Here is a 20636-nt window from a genome sequence, read left to right on the forward strand (position 1 = left end):
AAGGTTTGCGATGCTGATCACCGGCAGCGTTTCTTCTCCTATGGATGTTATACAGCCTCAGAACATTTTGTTTTATTTCATGGGAGAAGGAAGCTCTTTGGGTTTTGCTTCTCTTTACTTTTCTTTTTCTTTTTTTAATGCTTCCCTGAAGGCTGCATGAGAGCTATGGGGGTAGGAACGCAATTGCGGGAAGGTAACCTTTCCCATCCCTCAGCCTCTCAAGAGATGCATGCAACAGCAAGATACATGTAAATCCATCAGAGCTGATAGTGTGGTTTAATGCTAACAGATGTAAAGCATTAAAGGAAATAAACAGCCTGGCCCTGAATGGGATCCAGAGGTATAAAGCTGCAGCCTTGTGCTCACTCCCCGTGTTATTCCAGGTAGTTATTAGTCGTTTAGCTTAACTAAGAAAATGTCAGCCTTACTGCTGCTTTCTGTCATGTCTGTACGCTGCTAACAGTAATGCAGGTTGATTTTGGTTTGTTGTTCTTTTATTAGTTTAAACAGCAGATTATGTTCGTTTTTCAGCAAAGAGGACTTCATTCTAAGACTTAGATGCTGAAAGAGTAACTGTTACCTCAGCAGACAGGTAAACAGGCCAAATTTCCTTCTATTTCCCAAGAGTGCTGGAGGCAGAGGTAGACAGAGAAGTCTGTGCATTCTCCAGTTAAGATCTTCTCTTCCACACCAGTAAAATATCTTTGGAAATATATGAGGGAGCCTTGGAACTTCAGGAATAACAAAACCCAGATCCCTGCTATGTTTCCCTCAACAGATTTTATCTTCTTGGTGTTTGGGCTTGGCTATTTATCTGATCCTTTACATCCGAATGACATTCCTATGCAGTGTGTAGCCTTGCTGTTCTTTCCTCTCTGTTAGATGTGTGGTTGATGTAACTGGGCAGAATTTTCAATTAATCGACAGCCTTTATTCCACCTTTTCTTACAGTAGTGGCATGATGTGCCTGCAGAATTTCCCTACTTCCTTCCACCTTCCGTTGCTAGAAATCACTTGGCTCAGAAAATAAAAGCATGGAGCCATTTACCCTTGTTTAGTCCCCTACTGATGGGTCAGAAGTGGAGATTAATAGGGTAGGAAGTGTGTTTCTACTCTGCAGTCAGTAAAGGAAATTCACTGGAACTAAATTAATCATGAAACGGACACAAAGAGGAGAATAGATTAGCAGGGAATTAACTCATTAATTAGATTCATGCCGAAGTTCAGAAGAGGCTTTCCTTCAAGATAACAGCCGAGTTCAAAGATCAGCAAGGGCTGATCATGAGAGGCAGGCACACCGTTTTCCTTCTGAACTCTGTCAGGCTTTACCTTAGCCCAACATCTGGCTGGTTATTATAGGATATCAGACATATGGCTGGCAGGAATTCAGCAGCTGGCAAAGCCTAACCACTTAGTGCCCAGCGATGGAGGCTATTATCAGCCCTTTCAGCTCCCTGGGCTCTGGATCCTGGTGTTGGCGTGAATGCAGGAGCTCTCTCTGTTGTGCCACTTGGCTATTTTTAGAGCTCCATCACAAGTCCTTGTGTGAGCAGCAACAGCTTGTTGGAGAATGGGTTTATTTCCAGCGTTAGGGTGAGCAGAAACCAATACAAGCTTAAGATAGGTAAAGTGCTAAAGCACTTCATTGTGGTAGGGTAGAATAGGTAAATCATTGCATGTTTCTAAGGAGATGGGGTTTGGTTGCCGTCTTCTTACTGTTCTAATGGGACACTTCTCTACAGGGAAACTTATGAGAGAAGCAAAGAACTGTCTCTGCAGTTACTTCTGTGCTGCACAAAGCCCCTGCCAGCTCCCTTCAGGCTCTGTATGACCCCTTGCTGCTCACATGCCAGAAGGCCCCATTACTGAGTAGTGCATTGTAATAAATGCCACGCTGTTGCACGATGGAGCTGGTGAGAAGCATGGAGAGACTGATTTCTAACACACTCTTAATGAACTAACAAACCAGTGCTAAACACCGAGAGCAGATCCATGTGAGAAGGGCCCCCTGCCTTCTGACTTAAGCTTTCCCTCCCTTTGCTTTTGCTGCCTCACAGCATGGATGCAATCAAACCATATTCAGGAACATCTGAGCTGTGTATTTGCCACTTAGGACTTTCTGGGTAGTGAAGTTTCCACATTGTTTATTTAGAGTTAAGTGTTCTGCTGGGTCTCTTATCACTTTCAGTAAATAACAACTGTCCTCTAAATTCTTCAGGCTGATTACTGAGACTGACAATCTGTGTGTTTTGAGTTGCTGAGCTGTATTAATCTCTAATATACCCTGGTCTGTGGATGGAAAGGGTAATGTATTGAGGATGTCACAAGAGGTATAAGCCAAAGGACTTGGTCTTCTTGGGAATGTGAAGTGCTTTGGTTGTGACATGAATAAATCTCCCAGCAGTAGCAGTGCTATTTCTGTTGGGAATAAAGATGTAAGAGGAGTCTGTCTTTTAATCCAACTTGTTAGAGATTTTATAGCACCAGAGCTAATTCATTTCTAGAAAAGAGATTGCAGACGTTATTTTTACCTGCCTGTAGTTTGCCCTGATATAGTTTATTCCACTTGCTTAATGGTGGAGTTGATAAGAATCCCAACCCCAAAAGAAAAATCGTACTGCAATTATAAGTTAAATAAGGTATCATACTGGGGAGTGGAGATGAGGGTGGAAGAGAAGGCATAGTTTATGGCTGTAATCTGTTCTTTGTATTGTAGAGTCTAACCTTCCTATCAGTATGAGACCTGGAAACGTGTCTATTGAAACCCTACTGAATGACACCTACCTGCAGCCTTTGCTAAAATGCAGGTAGGAAAGTGAAAGGAGATATCAGGTCCATGGACTATATAAAATGCAATCCAGAATTTATGCTGAGATAATTCAGTCCTCTGTAATCCATACCAGACTGATGAAATATTGACTTGTACTGTGAATGTGACCCAAGGCAACTGAAGACTTTACTGTGCTTTGGATCAGAACAGTTAAGAATGCAGAGTGCACATTCAGTCAACAAAACATTCCATCTTTGTGCTTTTAATACAGCAAAATGCTTTCCTGCTTCTTTTGTTTCCTTCCTTCAGTCACAACAAAGGAGTGTTATAAGTGGCCCCAGAGAAACAAAGCCTGGAATAGAAAAGGGATTTAGAGAGAAGAGATCAGATGAAATTGGTAAGAGAAAGAATTCCCAATACGATGTTCCCAGCTCAGCCTTCTGAAGGGAAGCCCTGTGCTCCTGATCTGTTATGATTCACTTGGCAGCTCTGCCCAGATGGCCTCTCCCCTTCATCTATACCTCTATAAACTAAGACCCAGCGATAACAGCCCTGCCAAACCTGGTTGCTGCTGGTAAAATGTACACAGCTTTCAGTAATCTATTTGTTCCTAACGGCTCATCAATGAAAGCTCATTCTAATTCTGTTCATTTTGATCTTCTCTGGAGTTTCTGTGAGGAGGAGTGAGGTTGCAAGGAGTGACCTGTAATCCTCCTAGGTTTAACAGTACCATAGGCAAGTTTTATTCAAGCTTTCATTTTATACTGCCTGATTCCATTGGTGCATATTGATACAGGATTATACTTTCTCATCTTTTTGTTTTCTGACCTTACAGTGATTTGGTTTTAAATACTGCTGTGTCCAATAGCGATTGATTTTCCAGTCTTGGGTATCTTACCAACACATCTCATTCCCAATCAAAGTTGTCCTGTGCTGTTCTAGCAGAAGTGTCCTCTAAATGTCCTGTTACTCCTTTGCCTTTTCTCTGCCAGTTAATGTTGGAATTATTGTTCCTACATATTAGTTGTGGTTGCATAAAATTAATGAAGCTAATGGCTGGCGGTGACCTCCACCAGCCATCTTTTTTCTTCAACTTAGCTGCATCATTTCTGATAGGTTAGTCTAAGTTTTCTGTAGAGATCTCTAATATTGGGATTACCAGACTCTGTAAGTAATCTGTTCCAGCTCATACAACTCTCATGTTTAGAACTGTCTGTCTGTCTTAAGTCCTATCTTGCCATAGGAAGTCCTTGCCATATATATTCTTTGTCTTACCTAGACTAGCCATAGGAAGAAGCTTATTTGCTTTTCAGTGATGTCCTCTGGACCTTTTTCAGTTGTGCCAAGTCTCCCTGTGAATTGCTTCCTGAGTCTGGAAACAGAATTCTAACCGAGAGATTAACAGTGCAGAGAGAACAGATTAATTTGTGTGTCCTGCCAGCGTACAGGTTTTTTTTAATACCCAGCCAGAATTGTATCTGCACTTTGGTACATGAGTGGCTGGCTCACATGCAGCTTGCAGTCTTCAGCAGTGCAGAATGTTGTCGTTTTCCAGTAGAAATGCTACCTTGTCATTGCTCCTCGTTCATGTGTCTGTAGCATTGATTATTCCTGCCTGACTGTAGTAGCTTGTAGTTGACCCTATTGAATTGCAGTTGTTTACTTCAGGCTGCTTTTCCAGTTTGTCAAAATGATTTTGAATTCCAATGCAAACTTGTCTTACATTGGTTTCATCCACAAATCAAATTAACATACTTTCTATTTCATCTAAATCTTTAATAAAAATATTGGATTGTACCAATTCTGTGACCAGGTCCTGCAGAAGATCATTTAGAACAGCTATGCATTTTGACAGCGAGACTGAGAGCTACTTTCAGAGTACTTTTTCTAAGCAATTTTTATAAGAGCTGCTCTGAAAGTAAAGCCTCCTATTTTATTATGTTGGTTGAGGATGTCAGAGGCAGATGTTGGTGGTATGGCAGTAGAGTTTGAACCTTCCCACCAGGATCCCCTTCTGTTTTGTTGCTGTGTGATAAGTGGCAGCAGAGGCAAAATAGCGTCTGTCATGGAAGTGCACATGAAGCAAAGGAATGGAACTGAATTTCTCTGTGCAGAAAAAATGGCATCCATTGACGTTTGCTGGACATGTACAGTGACCAATCAGTGGATGTGAGTACAGTGAGGCAGTGAATGGTACATTTCAGCACTGGTGACAGTGATGTGAAAGACAAGCTGTGTTCCAGATGGCCATGCAGATTTTTTAAGTGCGACCTGCAGGCTCTTGTTCACTGCTGGTGAAAATGCATAGCTAATGCTAGCATCTGAGTTGAGAAATAGTGTTTAGTAGCTGAGAATTTACTCTATCAAGCAGTGTTATTGTGCTCTTTGTATCTACTGTGATGTCTGTGGAAATAAATAGGAGGCATTATTTTTGGAGCAACCTACAGATGTTCATCCTTCTATAGCTCATCTAAACCATGCTGCTTATCTGGCCTGAGAATTTAGTAAAGTTTTGGAAACTCTCTTGGCATCTCGTCCACTCTGTGTTGCTCTGACACCTTCTCACAGGGGTAAATTAGAATCATTAATAGTAATTTGTTCCTGACAAAGGTGTGTTGAATGATACCTATCTCTTCTAAGTTGTTCTAAACTGTTTCTTTCTTCTGAGGACCTGGAGTTAAGCTGACAGGTCTATCATTTTTCATCATCTCCCCCCCTTTTTTTTTTCCTCTCTTCAAAAGAAGTCTGTACATTGTATCAGTTATCTGGTTCATCACCAGGCTTTCCTAAGTTCTAAAAACATAATCGTTAACAGCTTTGAGATTGATTGAGTCAGTCCCTTAGAAATGCAGTAGGAATATAGCAGATTCAGCTCATTCGGAGAGATCTAAGCTATGTATCTTCTCTACCCTATTACTTTTGTATTCTAGGCCTTTTTTTTTTTTTTTACTTCTTTGTTAGTTCTTAACAACCTTAATTCATCACAGTTGACCTTTTTATGAAAACTGATGCAAAATCTCTTCTCACAACCTTATCAATAGGATTTGCTTCTCTGATGAGGAGCAAACTAGGACTTATTATGCAGCTTTTTGCTACTAATAAATTGAAAGAATTGCATCCTTTTCTGTGTGATATTTTTGCCAGACTCGTCTCACTTTGTGCCTTCATTTCTCCACCTTTATTCCTAGTTGTTCTTTCTGTACATTTGTACTCATTCATATTAATCTATTTAAATCTTTTTCTGCGTATTGATGACTGCGTTTACAGTCATCAAAGAGCTTGTGATATGATCGGGTTGGTCTCCTAACCCTTTGGATATATTTATTTGTAGTAACAGAATTAGTGTTTATATTCTTTATATATATATATTGACAGTTCTTAAGTCTCTTAGAAGAAAATTCTTAAGGGTTCTTATTCATAAACCCACCCACCCCAATCTCCATTGAGTTGTGTGGAAGATTTTCATAAGGCCTTGCCCACTTGAACTTATGTTTTTGCATAAGTTTTGATGGAGCTCTTCCGTGGCATCACTTTTACTGGGGCCAAAATGGTTCTGAAATGTGTGTTGTCTTTCTCTTCCGACATTGCTTACAAGGAAAATACAAACTTGTTCTTTAATGCTAGCAAACTGCATGTCCTGTGCTGGGTTGACAGGGTCTTTAGAAGTAAGAAAAGCTGTTCGCTACCAGGGTTCACTGCTTCTAAAGGAAACAGAGTTCCTGCTAAGAGTCAGCTTTACGTGGAAATCATGCTTGTAGTCAAGCACATTACGACCACATTATTCTATCAAAATGTAGCTCAAACAAAAATTACGAATTTCATCACAGTTACGAAATGACAAGCAAAATCTTTTCTCATTTTTATCTAAAGACCTTGGCTTTATCTCTCAGCCTGCAAGTTCTGTTTCCCAAAGCATCATTTTCCTTTGAAGGTATTGACAGTAGATTTTGATCGAATGAAGGTATTAAAAGTAGATTGGAGATAAATTCCAGGTTGAAGCCTTCATTCATCCCATCCCTACTGAAGCTGCTGACCTGAGCCCACCAGACACCTCAGGCACCAGCCTGGACTCAATGTCTCTGCAGTGCAGCCCAGCCCAAGCACAGCCCGAGTGCCCCGACAGCAGCACCACCATGCAGGCTCAGGTCAGCATCACCGAGGAGAAGCTGAGCATCTCGCAGGGGGGCACAGAATCAGGACACGAGTCCCAGGCTTTGGGCAACAGCACAGGCTCTGAGCAGCTCTCATGATTACAAGAGAGGATGAGTCCCATCTTTCCTCCAGACCTCACACCCCCTCCTTTCTCCTATTGAATAAAGGCACGCTCGTGCTCAATCAACGCCTTGACTGAATTCCGAGTTTTCATTCGCAGAGATTGGGATGAGTGCAAGAAACATCAAGGCAGCTCAGCTTACAACACTCTGGCTGTGGGGTTTGTGCGGCCGAGCTCTGGGTGTGTTCCCATTTTGCCTGACTTTGGGATGCCTGCAGCGAGAGCTCTGCTGCCGTTGTGTATGGCAGCAAATAGTCTCTAGCATCCTGGATGCTGCTCATGAAAACCCCAAGCTTCCCGGCTGTAGCTCTGTGATGCTTTTCAGGGACTTTTGATGCTCTTTGTTGCCGTGGCTGCTCCCTAACACCTCTGTCCTCCCGCCGTGTCCATTCCTGGCTCCCACCTGTGAGCTGTCCCTGCAGATCATCTCCAGCCCTGCCATCATCGCGCTGCAGCAGGAGGAGCTCGCCCTGACCAACATCAGGCAGTGCTGCCTGCCTCTCTCACTCTCTAGACCAAGTGTAACTACGCTGTCATGGAGACAAATGCTTTCTGTCACATCCTCCATCCCTGCAGACATTTACCGGTAGGCGGCTCTTGCAGAAGAAGATTCAAGCAGCAGAACCTTTTGCTCAGCTACAGCACACAAATGCTACAAAAGCAGGAACAACCCGCAAGCTCTGGGTCTGTTTGTCTTGCACAGGCATGCACTAACTGCGTTTGATGGTACCCCCCATCCTTGATTTCCTTCCCTGCTTCTTGTCTGATGACGCTGCTGAGCCAGGAACAAGCTGCCCAGTGTGGCAGAGCATGGTGCAGAGCTGTGCTGGGACCTCCTCCCCTTCATCTGCTGCAGATCAGTGCCCCACACGTGCCATTGGGATGCTCTGGCACGGGATGTGCCTCCAACCCAAAGCTCCTTCCCACCTCCCAAGGAAAAACAAAGCAACCCAAGCATCTCCAGCAAAGCTGCCCAGCAGACAGCAGGGAATGCAAACAGCTTCTGGCTGCTCCCCTGCACTCCTGTCCTAAGTAATAGACCCCATGAGGACTGGCTGGGAAATCAGTGCATGACACATGTGAGTGTGCACAGGATTGTGCAAAGCAGTGGGGTTCCATGAGTTTGTGTGTGTGTGTATCTCGGCTGTTATGAAAGCATGGGAAGACTGCCTTACTGAGTCCCAGATAATTACTTATCCTCAAATGATTTTTCCTGGCCAAATTTAAAGCCTCTTACAGGTAATCGAGACCAACAGGCTGTTGTTGCACAATCAACAGGCACAATCTAGATGAATAGCTGAGGAAAATAAAGCATCATGCCAAGGGTACTAGATAAGTGAGCAGCTTGAGATCTGCACATTTATGTGATACTCATGGTCTTAGACAATATTTGCTTAGTGAGGTCACATAGAATGAAAGTAAAATAGAAGAAGTGCAATTGGTCTCAGTTCACACAGCTGGCTGGTTTGTCTCAGGCTAATCCTGAACTGCCTCAAGCGACTGCTTTGGGGCTCTACAGAACAGCAACTTCAGAGATCTCTTTCTATTACTAAGTGTTTGAAAGAGCAATTTGCTCTGTTAATTATCCATCATTTCTGTGCAGTCTGTTTTGTCAGACTTGTCTTTAGCTTCCAAGTTGTATGTGAAGAATTGTTTCCGTTGTAATGCACAATGTACTAAAAATTGAGAGATGAAAATGTGAAGAGTTTTTCCAGCTTTGATTTCATGTCTGGAATTTTGGAACCCACTACTTGCAGTTGTTAATCTGTCCAAACTGGTCTGGTTTGGGATGCCCTCATCCTTCTTGAATCGCTCTGCTGTTAAAGGCGGAGCAATTCCTACAAGTGCCATGGCCCCACTGTTGTTCTAATTCTTATTTCTTTGTTTTCCACACACTGCTTTTCAAGCCTCCTTTTTCTTTACAGTCCAAGTGAGAATTGCACTGTGAGGTGTCTGAACCTTGTTGTGCCTCTACATAAAGAGAACAGCAGCAAAGCCTGACAGGTGACTGTGCTGACAGCTCTCGTAGCCAGTAACACGTAACTGTGCTAAATCCCTTGTGACGGCTTTGATTTCATTTTTGCCAGTGAAATCCTTGTAAAAGGAACTGCAGCAGTGTGATGAGCTAAGGTGAAGATGCTGGTTTTAGTAGTGCTCTAAGCTGAGTGGAAGGGCAATTGAATGAGGGTTATATGCTTTCTCTGGGACGATAAGGTTTTTTTTTCCTGAGGGAAAGAGCCAGCTTTTCATGGGCTATATGTGGGCTTTGGCAAGGGCAGACAATCCAGTCTGTCAGGAAGCCATTTGAGGTGCTTCAGGTTTGTAAGCTTGTCTTTTTGTTTCTCAGGTGGATATTTGGAGCATGGGTGTACTGCTGTATGCTCTGCTGTGTGGGTTTTCCCTTTGGATGATGACAATATGATGGCACTCTACAGGAGGATACCAGTGGGTATCAGTTGTGCTAGAATACACTGAGAAGGGAAATAGCTGAGCTTGACAAGAGGCCTTGCTTTTCGGATGGCAGAACATGCTGAGCTGTGGGTAGAAAGGCCTGTCTGCTGAATATTGTCCCTGTTTTTGCTGCTTTGTCTACCAGTATTTTGTGGATTTGGTTCTACGCTTGGTTGGCCTATGTGGCACTGTAGCCTAATTCTGTACCATGATAGCATACAGAATTTAAGGAGAAGTATTTTCTTGCCAATGGGCTGGATTTTTTTGTATCTGGTTCTTCAACTGGCTGCTCCCTATACTATCTGTAGTAAAAATATAGACACATCATTTGATTTCCCTGAAATGAATGTTCCTAAATGCCAGCTCTTCTCATGTCTACAAAGGTCAAAGTTCTGCATTTGCTATTAGAATTTCCTCTTCCAGAATCAGGAGGTAATGTAGGACCCCACAGATTGACTTCAGAATTCAACAGTCAGTTCTGTTTCCTTTCTGAGTGCATAACAACCTGAGCACATGAATTGAATGACGTGGCTTGTTAGTCTGGTACAAACTCTGCTGTACACTGAAACTTGGTCCATTTGTAAGCAGGACTTTGTCCATCTCTGCAGGACAGCAGAAAACCCTTTGTGCTAATCATGATGCCAAGAAGCAGAATGCGGCAAATGGCAGATGATCCAACTGCTTCAGGTGTTCATTTCCTTAAAACTGTGAATAGTTTTGGACTGAGAGTTTGTAAGCAGAACGGAGCTCTTAAAGCTGTCAGAGATTATTCCTGCACTGTTCAATTCTATCTGCCTGACATACACAGGATCTCAGAACTGCATTGCTTGAATTGGTGGAAATTGTTGAAGTGAACTGGGATGAGCAAGTTTTAGAACTTAGTCAGAGTGCTATAAAAAATGGATAATCTCATGAGTATTAAGGTACAGGATTGCTATTTCTGCACTGAATTTGTTTTTATTTTACATGGCTGTGATCTGAAAGTTGCTTGAAACGCAGGCACCTCGGCACTGTTGTGTAACTGAATTTCACACATGATAGGTCCTGAAATATCCTGGAATCTAAAACTCTGACTTGTTTTAAGTCTGCTGCTTGAGTCTAATCAGGGTCATAGTGTCTGTGTGCAGTGTTTCTTTCCCTGTATTGCTCCACATCATTTCATTTTGGGAATATTGAAGGAAATGGACTATGTGCCATAACTGTTGTTAGAACAAAGTATGTCTGGTGTGATCTTATGCATAGGTTCTGTAACTGCTCTTCACAGCTCAGGTGTTTGACCTTCCTTTTGGTGAAGTGATGAAATACTGCTGGTTTCTATTTGTGCTTCTAGGCACCTTGAAGCTCTTAGGAATAGAACAATTGTCTCCAGTTCTTTTCAATGATATCAGTAACAACTCGAGTGTTGCTGCCCACTAGGTAGACCCAAAGAAGCAGATTACAGTGAAACAACACACGAGCTGGACCTGAATGAGGATCACTTTCAAGACAGTGGCTCTGTTGCTTGAAGCCTATTTGCTTCTTCCTGCCGCCACTCTATTACCAAGTATCAACAACCTTTCATGATTCAACTTGCAAACGTTTGACACTAACCCTTGTGTTTCTATGCCTTCCTAGGTGATTCGAGCCCTTGTCAACCCCAAAGATCCAAACCAAGTAGTGATGTGCAGTGTGTTTCCATCAATGGAGAGTTCTTATTAAGCACGAATCGCTGCAATTCGGATGACAGCCTTCCACATGGTAACAGTGATGGACACAAGGGGCTCATCCACGTTCATGCTCTCATATCTCCTGGCTCTGCTGAAGCTCCTGACCTGAGCCTGCCAGACACCACAGTCACCTGCCTGGATTGTGACCCAGCGCCTTTGCAGTGCTGCCCATCCCAAGCACAGCCCGAGTGCCCCAGCAGCAGCACCACCATGCAGGAGCAGGGCAGCATCAGTGAGGTGAAGCTGAGCATCTTAGATGGGGACTTAGAGTCAGGCTGCCAGTCCCAGGCACCAGGCAGCAGCACAAGCTCTGAGCCACTCTCATCTTGACAAGAGGGGTCCCATCTTCACCCCTGACCTCTCAAGCCCTCCTGTCTTTTATTGAATAAAGTCACTCATGCTCAATTATCGCCTTGACTGCATTCTGAGTATTCATTCACAGTGATTGCGATGAATGCAACAAACAGCAAGGCAGCTCAGCTTGCAACACTCTGGCTGTGGGGTTCGTGCAGGCAGAGCTCTGGGTTCCCATTTTGCCTGGCTTTGGGATGTCTGCAGCAAGATCTCTACCATTTTGTATGGGAGCAAATAATCTCTAGCATCCAGGTTGCTGCTCATGATAATCCCAGTCTTCCTGGCTGTCACTTTGTGATACCTTTCAAAGCCTTTTGATACTCTTTGATGCCTTGGCTGCTCCCTAACACCTCTGTCCTCCTGCCATGTTGACTCATGTCTCCCACTTTTAAGCTGGCTTTGCAGATCATCTCCAGCCCTGTCATCATCACGCTGCAGCAGGAGGTGCTCACCTGGCCCAATGTCTGGCAGTACTGCTTGTTCTGCAGATGAGCAGCTGCCTCCTCATCTCTTCAGCTACAGTAGTTTTTCTCAGGGCAGTTAGATGCAGTCGTGCTCCTCTGGATTTGGTGTGAAATCCATGCTGCATGGCAGCAGTCAGTGCAATACAAAGGTGTTCTGTGTGCCACAGCATTTCTCCAGGGGCTGCCAAAGGTAGAAGCACAACACAGCACCATCCTTCTGACAGTAATGTCTGTGAGTGTTAGACATGTGAGCACTGCATCATCCCCAGCGTGTCAGTGCTTTTCCACACCAACCTGACTCTCACACTCTGCACTGAATGTAACTCTGCTCTTGTGGAGACAAATGCTTTCTGTCACATCCTCCATCCCTGCAACCATTTGCCGGTAGGCAGCTCTTGCAGAAGAATCAAGCAGCAGAACCTTGTGCTCACCCTACAGCATGCAAATGCTATGAAAGCAGAAATAACCTGGCATGCTCTGGGTCTGCAAGGCTGCACAGATGGGAGAGGTAGATTGTGTTTTTGCAGTGGAAGTTTCCAGTATTTTCAGTCCATAGTGTAGGCCCTAACTGAATGTATAACCCTCTTGTAAAACAGCTGTATAAGTAGTTTTTCCACCAAGAAAGTTGCTGAATAGAGTTAAGTTCAGACTGGGGGCATTCTGACATGGGGAGAATTGAGACAAGCACAAGATAAATACACAGGGTGGGTAGAGCCCAGCACAGGACAGAATGAATGTACTGACTTTTGGAAACATTGCCCTTCTCTGTCCGCAGAAAAGTACAAGGCAGACCTAAAAACAAGAGGTTGGTAATTGACCTTATATGGAAATGAATCCTAGGAACAGTCTTGAGGAGTGTGTGAGCCTGAGATGCTCAACCAATGAGAGCCATGAGAGCATCACCTGCAGTGGGTTTAGGGCATAGAACAGAATTGATTTCACTGACTGGTGTGCAATTTCTCCCTTGCCAACAGGGGATGTGCGCGCAGTATTGCAATAATGAATAAGCACTGCTGCTATCGCTGCCATCTTTGCCTAACTAGAAATCTTTGACTTTGAGAGTTTCTCACACAAGGGGAGGGGGTAAGAAAGTAAAGAGGCACAGAAAACTAAGGAAAACAGCTCTTCTTATCTATAAAAATTGATACAATTGATGCTGTCGTGCATTTTTTAATTTATTTTTAATTTTTTGCTAATGTCAGTTAGATTGTTTTAAAATATCCACACACCAAAATCTGACTACCAAGCAAATGTAATGAAAATGAAATGAAGGTGAGTTAGCGGAAAGCACAAGGCCATATTATATTAGGCTCCAGCAAATTTACAGGCAGTCACTGCACGAAGAGGTAGATCTGAGTTGCACATTATATGATTCCCACAAAGATTAAGGAAATCTGAAGCTTTCAATATATTTTTTTTATTCTTTTCTCATTTCATTTTTTAAACACCTGACCCAGACCCCAACCCTCACAGGAGCTGTAAAGATAACAGCAATAACCCGCAATGTAACTCTAATCCTAACCCTTACCCTGATTCTAAAATCGTCTCTAACTCCAAATGTAACAACAAAAATGATGCTAGAAGTTTGTAGCAAAAGGAACCTTTAACCTGATCATAATCCAAAAAACAATCATTAAGGTAACAATAATCTTTACCTTAAAAGTAATATTAATCAGAGCCCAGATGATGCCTGCATCCAATCAGAAGCATGCTTTGTATTATTTAAGAGTTGTATTTTTTCCAATGAACTCTCTCTATTATCACTTTTATAAAGTAACAGAGTCTGTTCTTTTTCTCCTGACACTATGCCTTACTCCTGACATCCCCTGGAAATGACCCAGATAGGGCACCATCAAAGTAATGCTAATAGTAATGTCAATCCTAAGGGTATCTCTAGCCTCAGTGTTAATGGGACGCTAACAACAATCCCAACAGCCTTAAACATTCTGGTGGTGTGACAGAGGTGCTGCCTTGCACATGCTGGGCAGTCCCATTGCCTGTTCAATGCAGGCGGCAGCGTAGAAACATGATGCCCGTGGTCAGAATGCCCTGTGGCAGATCCTGGCACCGGAGAACTGACCGGAGAACCATGAGAGAACTGACAACAAATCACTCGACATCAGAACCGACCCAGTGGTTATTTACAAGCCTTGGGTGACCCAGACAGGATCTCAGAGTGGTGAATGTAGGTACAGAAGTTGTTACTACTCTGTTTTCTTCTAAAAGCTGCTCAGCTGCTTTGCGTTTCAGACCATCCCTGGCTTCACTGTGTGCATCTGTCCAATTGATACCAGGTGTTTCTTCATCTCGGAAGTTGAGGGGGGCGGGGGAGAGTGGAAACAGAAATCAATTCAATTACTCATTTATTTATTGACAGACATTCACGTTTGCTACGTTTGGAGAAGTTTTTATTTGTTTGCTGTGGTTTGTTTTTTTCTTTTTTTCTTTTTTTTTTTCCCCCTTCCCTCCTCTTCCATCTTTGTGTTCTTCCCCTATAATCAAAAGAGAACGGATCCCCAGGGTCTGTCCCGCAGACGTTCTTTCCGTGGTCTCTGCTGCCACCTGCTGGCCAATACACGGAACTGCCACTGTTGGGCGTTTGGTGCCGCAGGAAGCACAACGCAGATCTGAGTTCTGACCGGTCTACGCAGCAAATCCGCCAATCTTTATTGCGATAAGCCCTCCACATGGCATTGCGCATGCACTCGAACACGCAACAGGCATAGATTTCTCCTAACTCCTTGAGGAGCAGGTAAGCAGAACAACTGAGCGCACCACTGCTTGTGATTGGGCCACCCCCATCATAGAGATGTGTGTTAGATCTTTTACCCACCCCTGGACTGGCCTTGTTGTTTAACGATAACCTCTGAAATCTGAGTTACTGGTTCTACCACCTGTAGTGTAGAATAGGTAGCCAATAAATGCTTTTCAACTGTGATGTATCTTTATTCTGCTCCATGCCAAACCTGTGACCAAAACCTCATAGGGGTTCACAAAGAACTCTGGCTCTTCCAGAGCCCCCATCCAGACCCTTCTTGAGTTACATTCATATCTAGTTTGGCTGAAAAGGTTGGACTATAAATACTCAGTGCTTGGGCCTGTTTAACAGATATTTTTTCCTGATTATGCTGTCCATCGATCTTTTTAAACTGAACTCCTGCTCGAATCTGGTCATTAAACATTGGTTGTCTCAAGACCCTAATGGGTCCAGACTGGATTACCTTAGGGGCTGGACGCCTAAGTCATGGCAGCAGATGGTTCTCTGACCTTTCCACCACCATTCAGAGCCTGCATCCGGCCGTAGGCACTCTTGTCTCCCCATCAATTGGGCAGCCTGTTGTATTACAGCACCTGAGAGCCACTGGGGGGTTCAGTATGGATAACATAGACCCATCCTGATGTAAAGGTGATGGCTGTAGGATGAGATCCCTCGTTCCTGATGAAAAATTTATTGACTGGGCTCTCAAAATCATCTTCATAGATTGCCTCTTTCATGCCTAATTCTCTAATATAATTTTGTTAGTCCTCCATAGAGGACCACAGGCTGATATTTAATGGTATGTCATTCTTATTTGGCCATGTTATATGACACACAGCCAAAAATCATTCACTGATCAAATGGCTATCCTCATTATGTTGGACAGAACATACAGTCTTTGCCTGAGGGCAGGGTGAGTAGTAATGGATGTCAGTTTTGAAATTTCCAGTCCGTTCACCACAGGGCTTTCTGCCTCCATGTCCCATAACCAGAGCAGCTATGCTGGCATGCTCTCTTGGTTTCTGTCTAAACCACTGTACTATATCCATCAGTTCAGCTGCTGTATTTTGGGCAGCAGGGTTTGGGGGGTGGACACTGGTCAAGGCACTCCCACCAGCCTATCCTGCATTTTTTTTTTTTCATTTTAGGGTTACAATCAGTCAGATCTCAAATAGATCTAGTCCAAATGGAACCTCAAAATCTGACCTTTTAGTGCCTTCATTTACAGAGTCCATTTTATACAGATTCCCTTGTACAGGTTCCCCATGGTCTTCCAGAAAGATGTTCCTGATCTTCCATAGGAGAATGATTGAATTAGGTTTTTTCCCATCAAAACTGCCACCTGTCTTTCCAGTTTTTCAACACTATCATTCAATAGCTGATTTGCATCAGCCTGAGCCTCTTCAGTTATGTTCAGACAGTTCAAGGCCATCAGCAGTGGCCATGCCACCATGAACGCAGCTAACTGTCATTCTCAAGTTGTACGTATGTCTTTGCTAAGACCATGGAAATACTCAGTCAGGTGGGCCAGGGACTCATGGACCCTCCCTCCAATCCACACAGGGCCCCATTTTTCAGTGACAGAAGCAGTGCTGCATTTTGAGGATCCTAGGAATCCCAGGACATGCCCTGACAAAAGGTCATTCAAAGGGGTCGTCTTTCCTCATCCAAACCACCCCATGATATTCACAGAATCACAGAATTGTAGGGGTTGGAAGGGACCTCCAGAGACCACTGAGTCCAGCCCCCTGCCAAAGCAGGTTCCCTACACCACGTCGCACAGCTCGGCATCCAGGCAGGTCTTGAATATCTCCAGAGAAGGAGATTCCACAACCACCCTGGGCAGCCTGTTCCACTGCTCTGTCACTCTCACCATAAAGAAGTTATTGCACACATTAGTGCAGAATTTCCTATGGTCCAGTTTCTGTCTGTTTCCCCTTGTCACTCCTCCACACACTGCTGACAAGAGTCTGGCCTCACCACTTTGCCCCCCACACCTCAAATATTTATAGACCTGGATCAGGTCCCCTCTCAGCCTTCTTTTTTCAAGGCTAAACAGACCCAGTTCCCTCAGTCTCTCCTCATAGGGGAGATGCTCCAGGCCCTTCACCATCTTTGTGGCCCTCCGCTGGACTCTTTCCAAGAGATCCCTGTCTTTTTTGTACTGGGGAGCCCAGAACTGGACACAATATTCCAGATGAGGCCTCACCAGGGCAGAGTAGAGGGGGAGGATCACCTCCTTCGACCTGCTGGACACGCTCTTTTTAATGCACCCCAGTATGCCATTGGCTTTTTTGGCTACAAGGGCACACTGCTGGCTCATGGTTAATCTGTCGTCCACCAGGACGCCCAGGTCCCTCTCAGCAGAGCTCCTCTCCAGCAGCTCTTCCCCCAGCCTGTACTGGTGCATGCAATTATTTCTACCCAGGTGCAAGACTCTACACTTGCTTTTGTTAAACCTCATCCGGTTTCTTACTGCCCAGCTCTCCAGCCTGTCCAGCTCTCGCTGAATGGCAGCACAGCCTTCAGGTGCATCAGCCAATCCTCCCAACTTCGTGTCATCAGCAAACTTGCTGAGGGTGGTCATTGATGAAGATGTTGAACAAGACCGGACCCAGCACAGACCCCTGGGGGACGCCGCTAGTTACAGCCCTGCAGCCAGACACTGCACCGCCAACGACAACCCTCTGCACTCTGCCAGTCAGCCAATTCTCGACCCACTTCACTGTCCAATCACCTATCCCATACTTCCTCAACTCTGGTATAAGTATGTCATGGGAGACTGTATCAGTTATAGAGGTTATAGAGTTCAATTCCTGTAGTCAATTTGGCGGCCCAGGTGGGACCAGCTCTGTTCGCTGCAGGACCAGCTGAGAGGGAGACACTTTTGGCGCACCCTGAGATTTCTCTGAAGGACTCCCTTCCTCACCTGATCACTGCAGGGACAGACAAGGACCACCCATAGGTGGACCAGGTATGTGTATGGTAAGTGGAGCCCATATGTCTTGAGGAGACATCCTACACAGTTTACAGCCATACGTGCTGCTCCCAGGGAGGTGAGCTCATGGCTTTGGTTGCCAGCTGGGGTAGGAAGACTCCTTGGGTGAGTTCCTATGAAAGGGAACTGTATGTCATATGAATGGAAACAAGAACAAATACTCTCTCCCAGGTAGTTGACAATAGGAGGGGCCTAGGTTGGTCTCTCCTACAGGTATGGGATATAGTGGATAGCCTGTCAAATGGTAGCCTGGGTTCTCCAAGTTGTAATCACGGGGCTTATAGGTTGTATGTTCAATATTATCATCTGCTTTAAGTGTTTGGTACCGTGTGTCAAGCCGACTCTGGGAAAAACATTAACGTTTGCAACTGGTCGACCAGAGTATGAGTGTTATTAAGATTCCAGCTAGAAAACGTTGTCAGCATTGTGTAGTATGAATTAACCATGGTTTTTGATCTAAATGTCAGAGTGAGTGTGGTGTGAGTGAGACACAGAACAGCTGCAGGGTGAGTGCCGAGTCCCGACCCGTGTTTCCTTCCTCCTGTGAGGGAAATGGCCAGACACGGACAAAGTGAAAGACTGTGTTGTGTGTCCACTCATAAGTACTTTCTGCTTGTATGTAAGAAGACAGGAGTTTGTACTCTGTAGATTAGTAAGATTGTCCTGAGGAGAGGTGTACATTCCACCTGACCAATGAATGTCAACCCATTTATGTAATACTATGTACTTCTTGTGAGGAAGTGTGTGAGGGAGGTGGTTCAATCAGTGCTGGTTCTGTGGCACAGTGTTTATAACTGAAGAATACAGACTGTATTAAGGGAGTTTATGTGAACTGAAGAACTGTACTGTTTGACAAACTGTTTTGATGGTATAAGAAAGTGTAATTGTTAATGATGTTTGCCTTTTGGTACCATGGCAATCACCTAACAGACTATAACTAGTGATTGAAGGGAAAATGAAGGAAAAAGGGTTGATGGATAGGATGGCAGAAAGTCCTTAAATACACTGTCGGTCAGGTTGCACCTTCAGGAAATAAAAATGCAGAGAGGCTTTTATTGTAAAAGTGAGGCTGTAGGGATAATATAACAGAAACTATCAGTGCCTTGATTTGTTTCCTTTGTACTTGCTGTGCTGGAGTCATTTCTGAAAAAAAAAAAATGATGTCTTTTATTTTTATAGCATTCCCTTCCCTTGTAGCCTGGTGTAAAAGGTGCAGCCAACACCAAGGTCATCCCTTCCCCTTCTTGACCAGCAGGAGACAGGGTGGACTGTAACAAGATTAGTGTCTCAGCTGCTCTGTCATTTTGTAGTGTTGCAGGTCACCCCATCGGAGCTGGGGAATTTGTATTGCGGCAGAGTAGGAGTGTGTTTGGTAGAGCAGGCGTTGAAGGCCGTTCTTGAAACGCAGTCCTGTAAATCCTGGCCTCTGGCAGCCCAAGCTGTTTAGTTATGTTTTATGAATCAGGTCATATCGTGTCTGTCACAGCTTCCAGATGCCGAACTCCTTCTGTGACAGCTTTGTCAAGTGTTTTGAAAGGGCAAAAAAAAAAAAAACAGCTCGAGGGTCACCGTGGAGGGTAATGCAACGTGCAGGAATTGTTTTTCACAAAGAGCGACTGGCCAGGGGCAAAAGAAGAGTGAGAAATATGAAGAAAGAGGGGGCCTCGGTGGCTGTGGTGCCCTCACTATCCATCATCTCCCGTGTTTAGCACTAACAGACTGTGAATGAGCAATCCACGTAGTGACGTGGAGTCTCTGTACTAACATAGGTGGTGGGCCTGCAAGCAATGCAGAATGTGGATAGACTTGAAACAGCATCCCTGCTCTTAAGTGGTGACTTGCTGCTTAATTTCCTTTACATCTTCCCCTTGCAATCAGAACGCTCTCTGGGCCCACCTTCAAGCTTGTCAAGTGTCTTTCCCACCAGTTGGGATATTACTTGCAATGCAGATACTGTGACCTTATTTGTTAGCTTGTCAAGATATAACTTGAAATTGGGCTCAGCTAAGATACAATAATTGCTGTTTGCACAGGGGGTGATGCTGGCGAGATGCTCCCCATGAGGCCATCTGCTAACCTGTCTCAAATGTAATTTAATAGAAGTCAAATAAAATAAATCAAATTAAAGCATGCAGCTAATGCATGCAAGCTCTGAAATGAATTTGGATTACAAGCAGGCAGTGAGACTAAATAGTTGGTTTCTTCATCCATGAAGAAGGCATGCTGGATAAGACAGTAAACAGAAATAATTGAAGGAGACTCTCAGATTTTGAGGTTGATGGGATATTAGATGACAGGGAGAGATTACTGATATAAGAAGGTTTTTGTTACTAGTATATTCTTGTAGTTAGAAATCGTGAGTTAGAAGTCTTTACAAACAATGTGTTGATGTGCGAAGCTTTGTTAGATGTAGCAGGAAGATAAATCATCTTTGCAGTGCTTGCTGTTAGCTTGTCACGACTGTGATTTACAGGGATTTTCTTTTATTTAAATAAGTGTTTCCTTTAAAAGCATTCCGATAGTTTACAGAGCGGAAGATGAAGTGGCAGCGAATGCTCTGAAATAGAACTGTTTCATTGCAAGTGCTTCATTTCAAGTAAGGATTTGTTCAGACTGTGAAGAATGGCTGAGCTGCAGTGGAAGGATTCCTTGGCAACATAAATTGGAAGAGTTCTGCTAGGAAAATGTTGGGTTGAATATACAAGGAGGCACCAGAATTGGAGAAACATATCAGGCAGTATCAGCTTCACAAACATATAGTGTAAGTCTGCATTGTTTGTAGTAGGCATCAGAAATTCAAACTGATCAGCAGCCATCATTCATGCTGTTAAATTATTTGACAAAAAAGAACCTTCTGGAGAT

General features: G+C 44.0%; 1 protein-coding gene across 1 annotated transcript in view; it reads left to right on the forward strand.

The window, feature by feature from the left end:
* Positions 1 to 11609, forward strand: part of LOC146755678 (cytosolic carboxypeptidase 4-like) — a 164658-nt gene extending 153049 nt beyond the window's left edge. Inside the window, exon 7 of the mRNA XM_085525323.1 lies at positions 11109 to 11609. Within this exon, the coding sequence (XP_085381449.1) occupies positions 11109 to 11112 (4 nt within the window). The 3' untranslated portion in view covers positions 11113 to 11609. The remainder of the gene's footprint in view (positions 1 to 11108) is intronic.
* Positions 11610 to 20636: the final 9027 nt, after the last annotated feature.

This window comes from Coturnix japonica, chromosome 31 (assembly GCF_054131305.1).
Source record: "Coturnix japonica strain WE chromosome 31, WE-NBRP24, whole genome shotgun sequence".
In the NCBI taxonomy this organism is placed as follows: domain Eukaryota; kingdom Metazoa; phylum Chordata; class Aves; order Galliformes; family Phasianidae; genus Coturnix; species Coturnix japonica.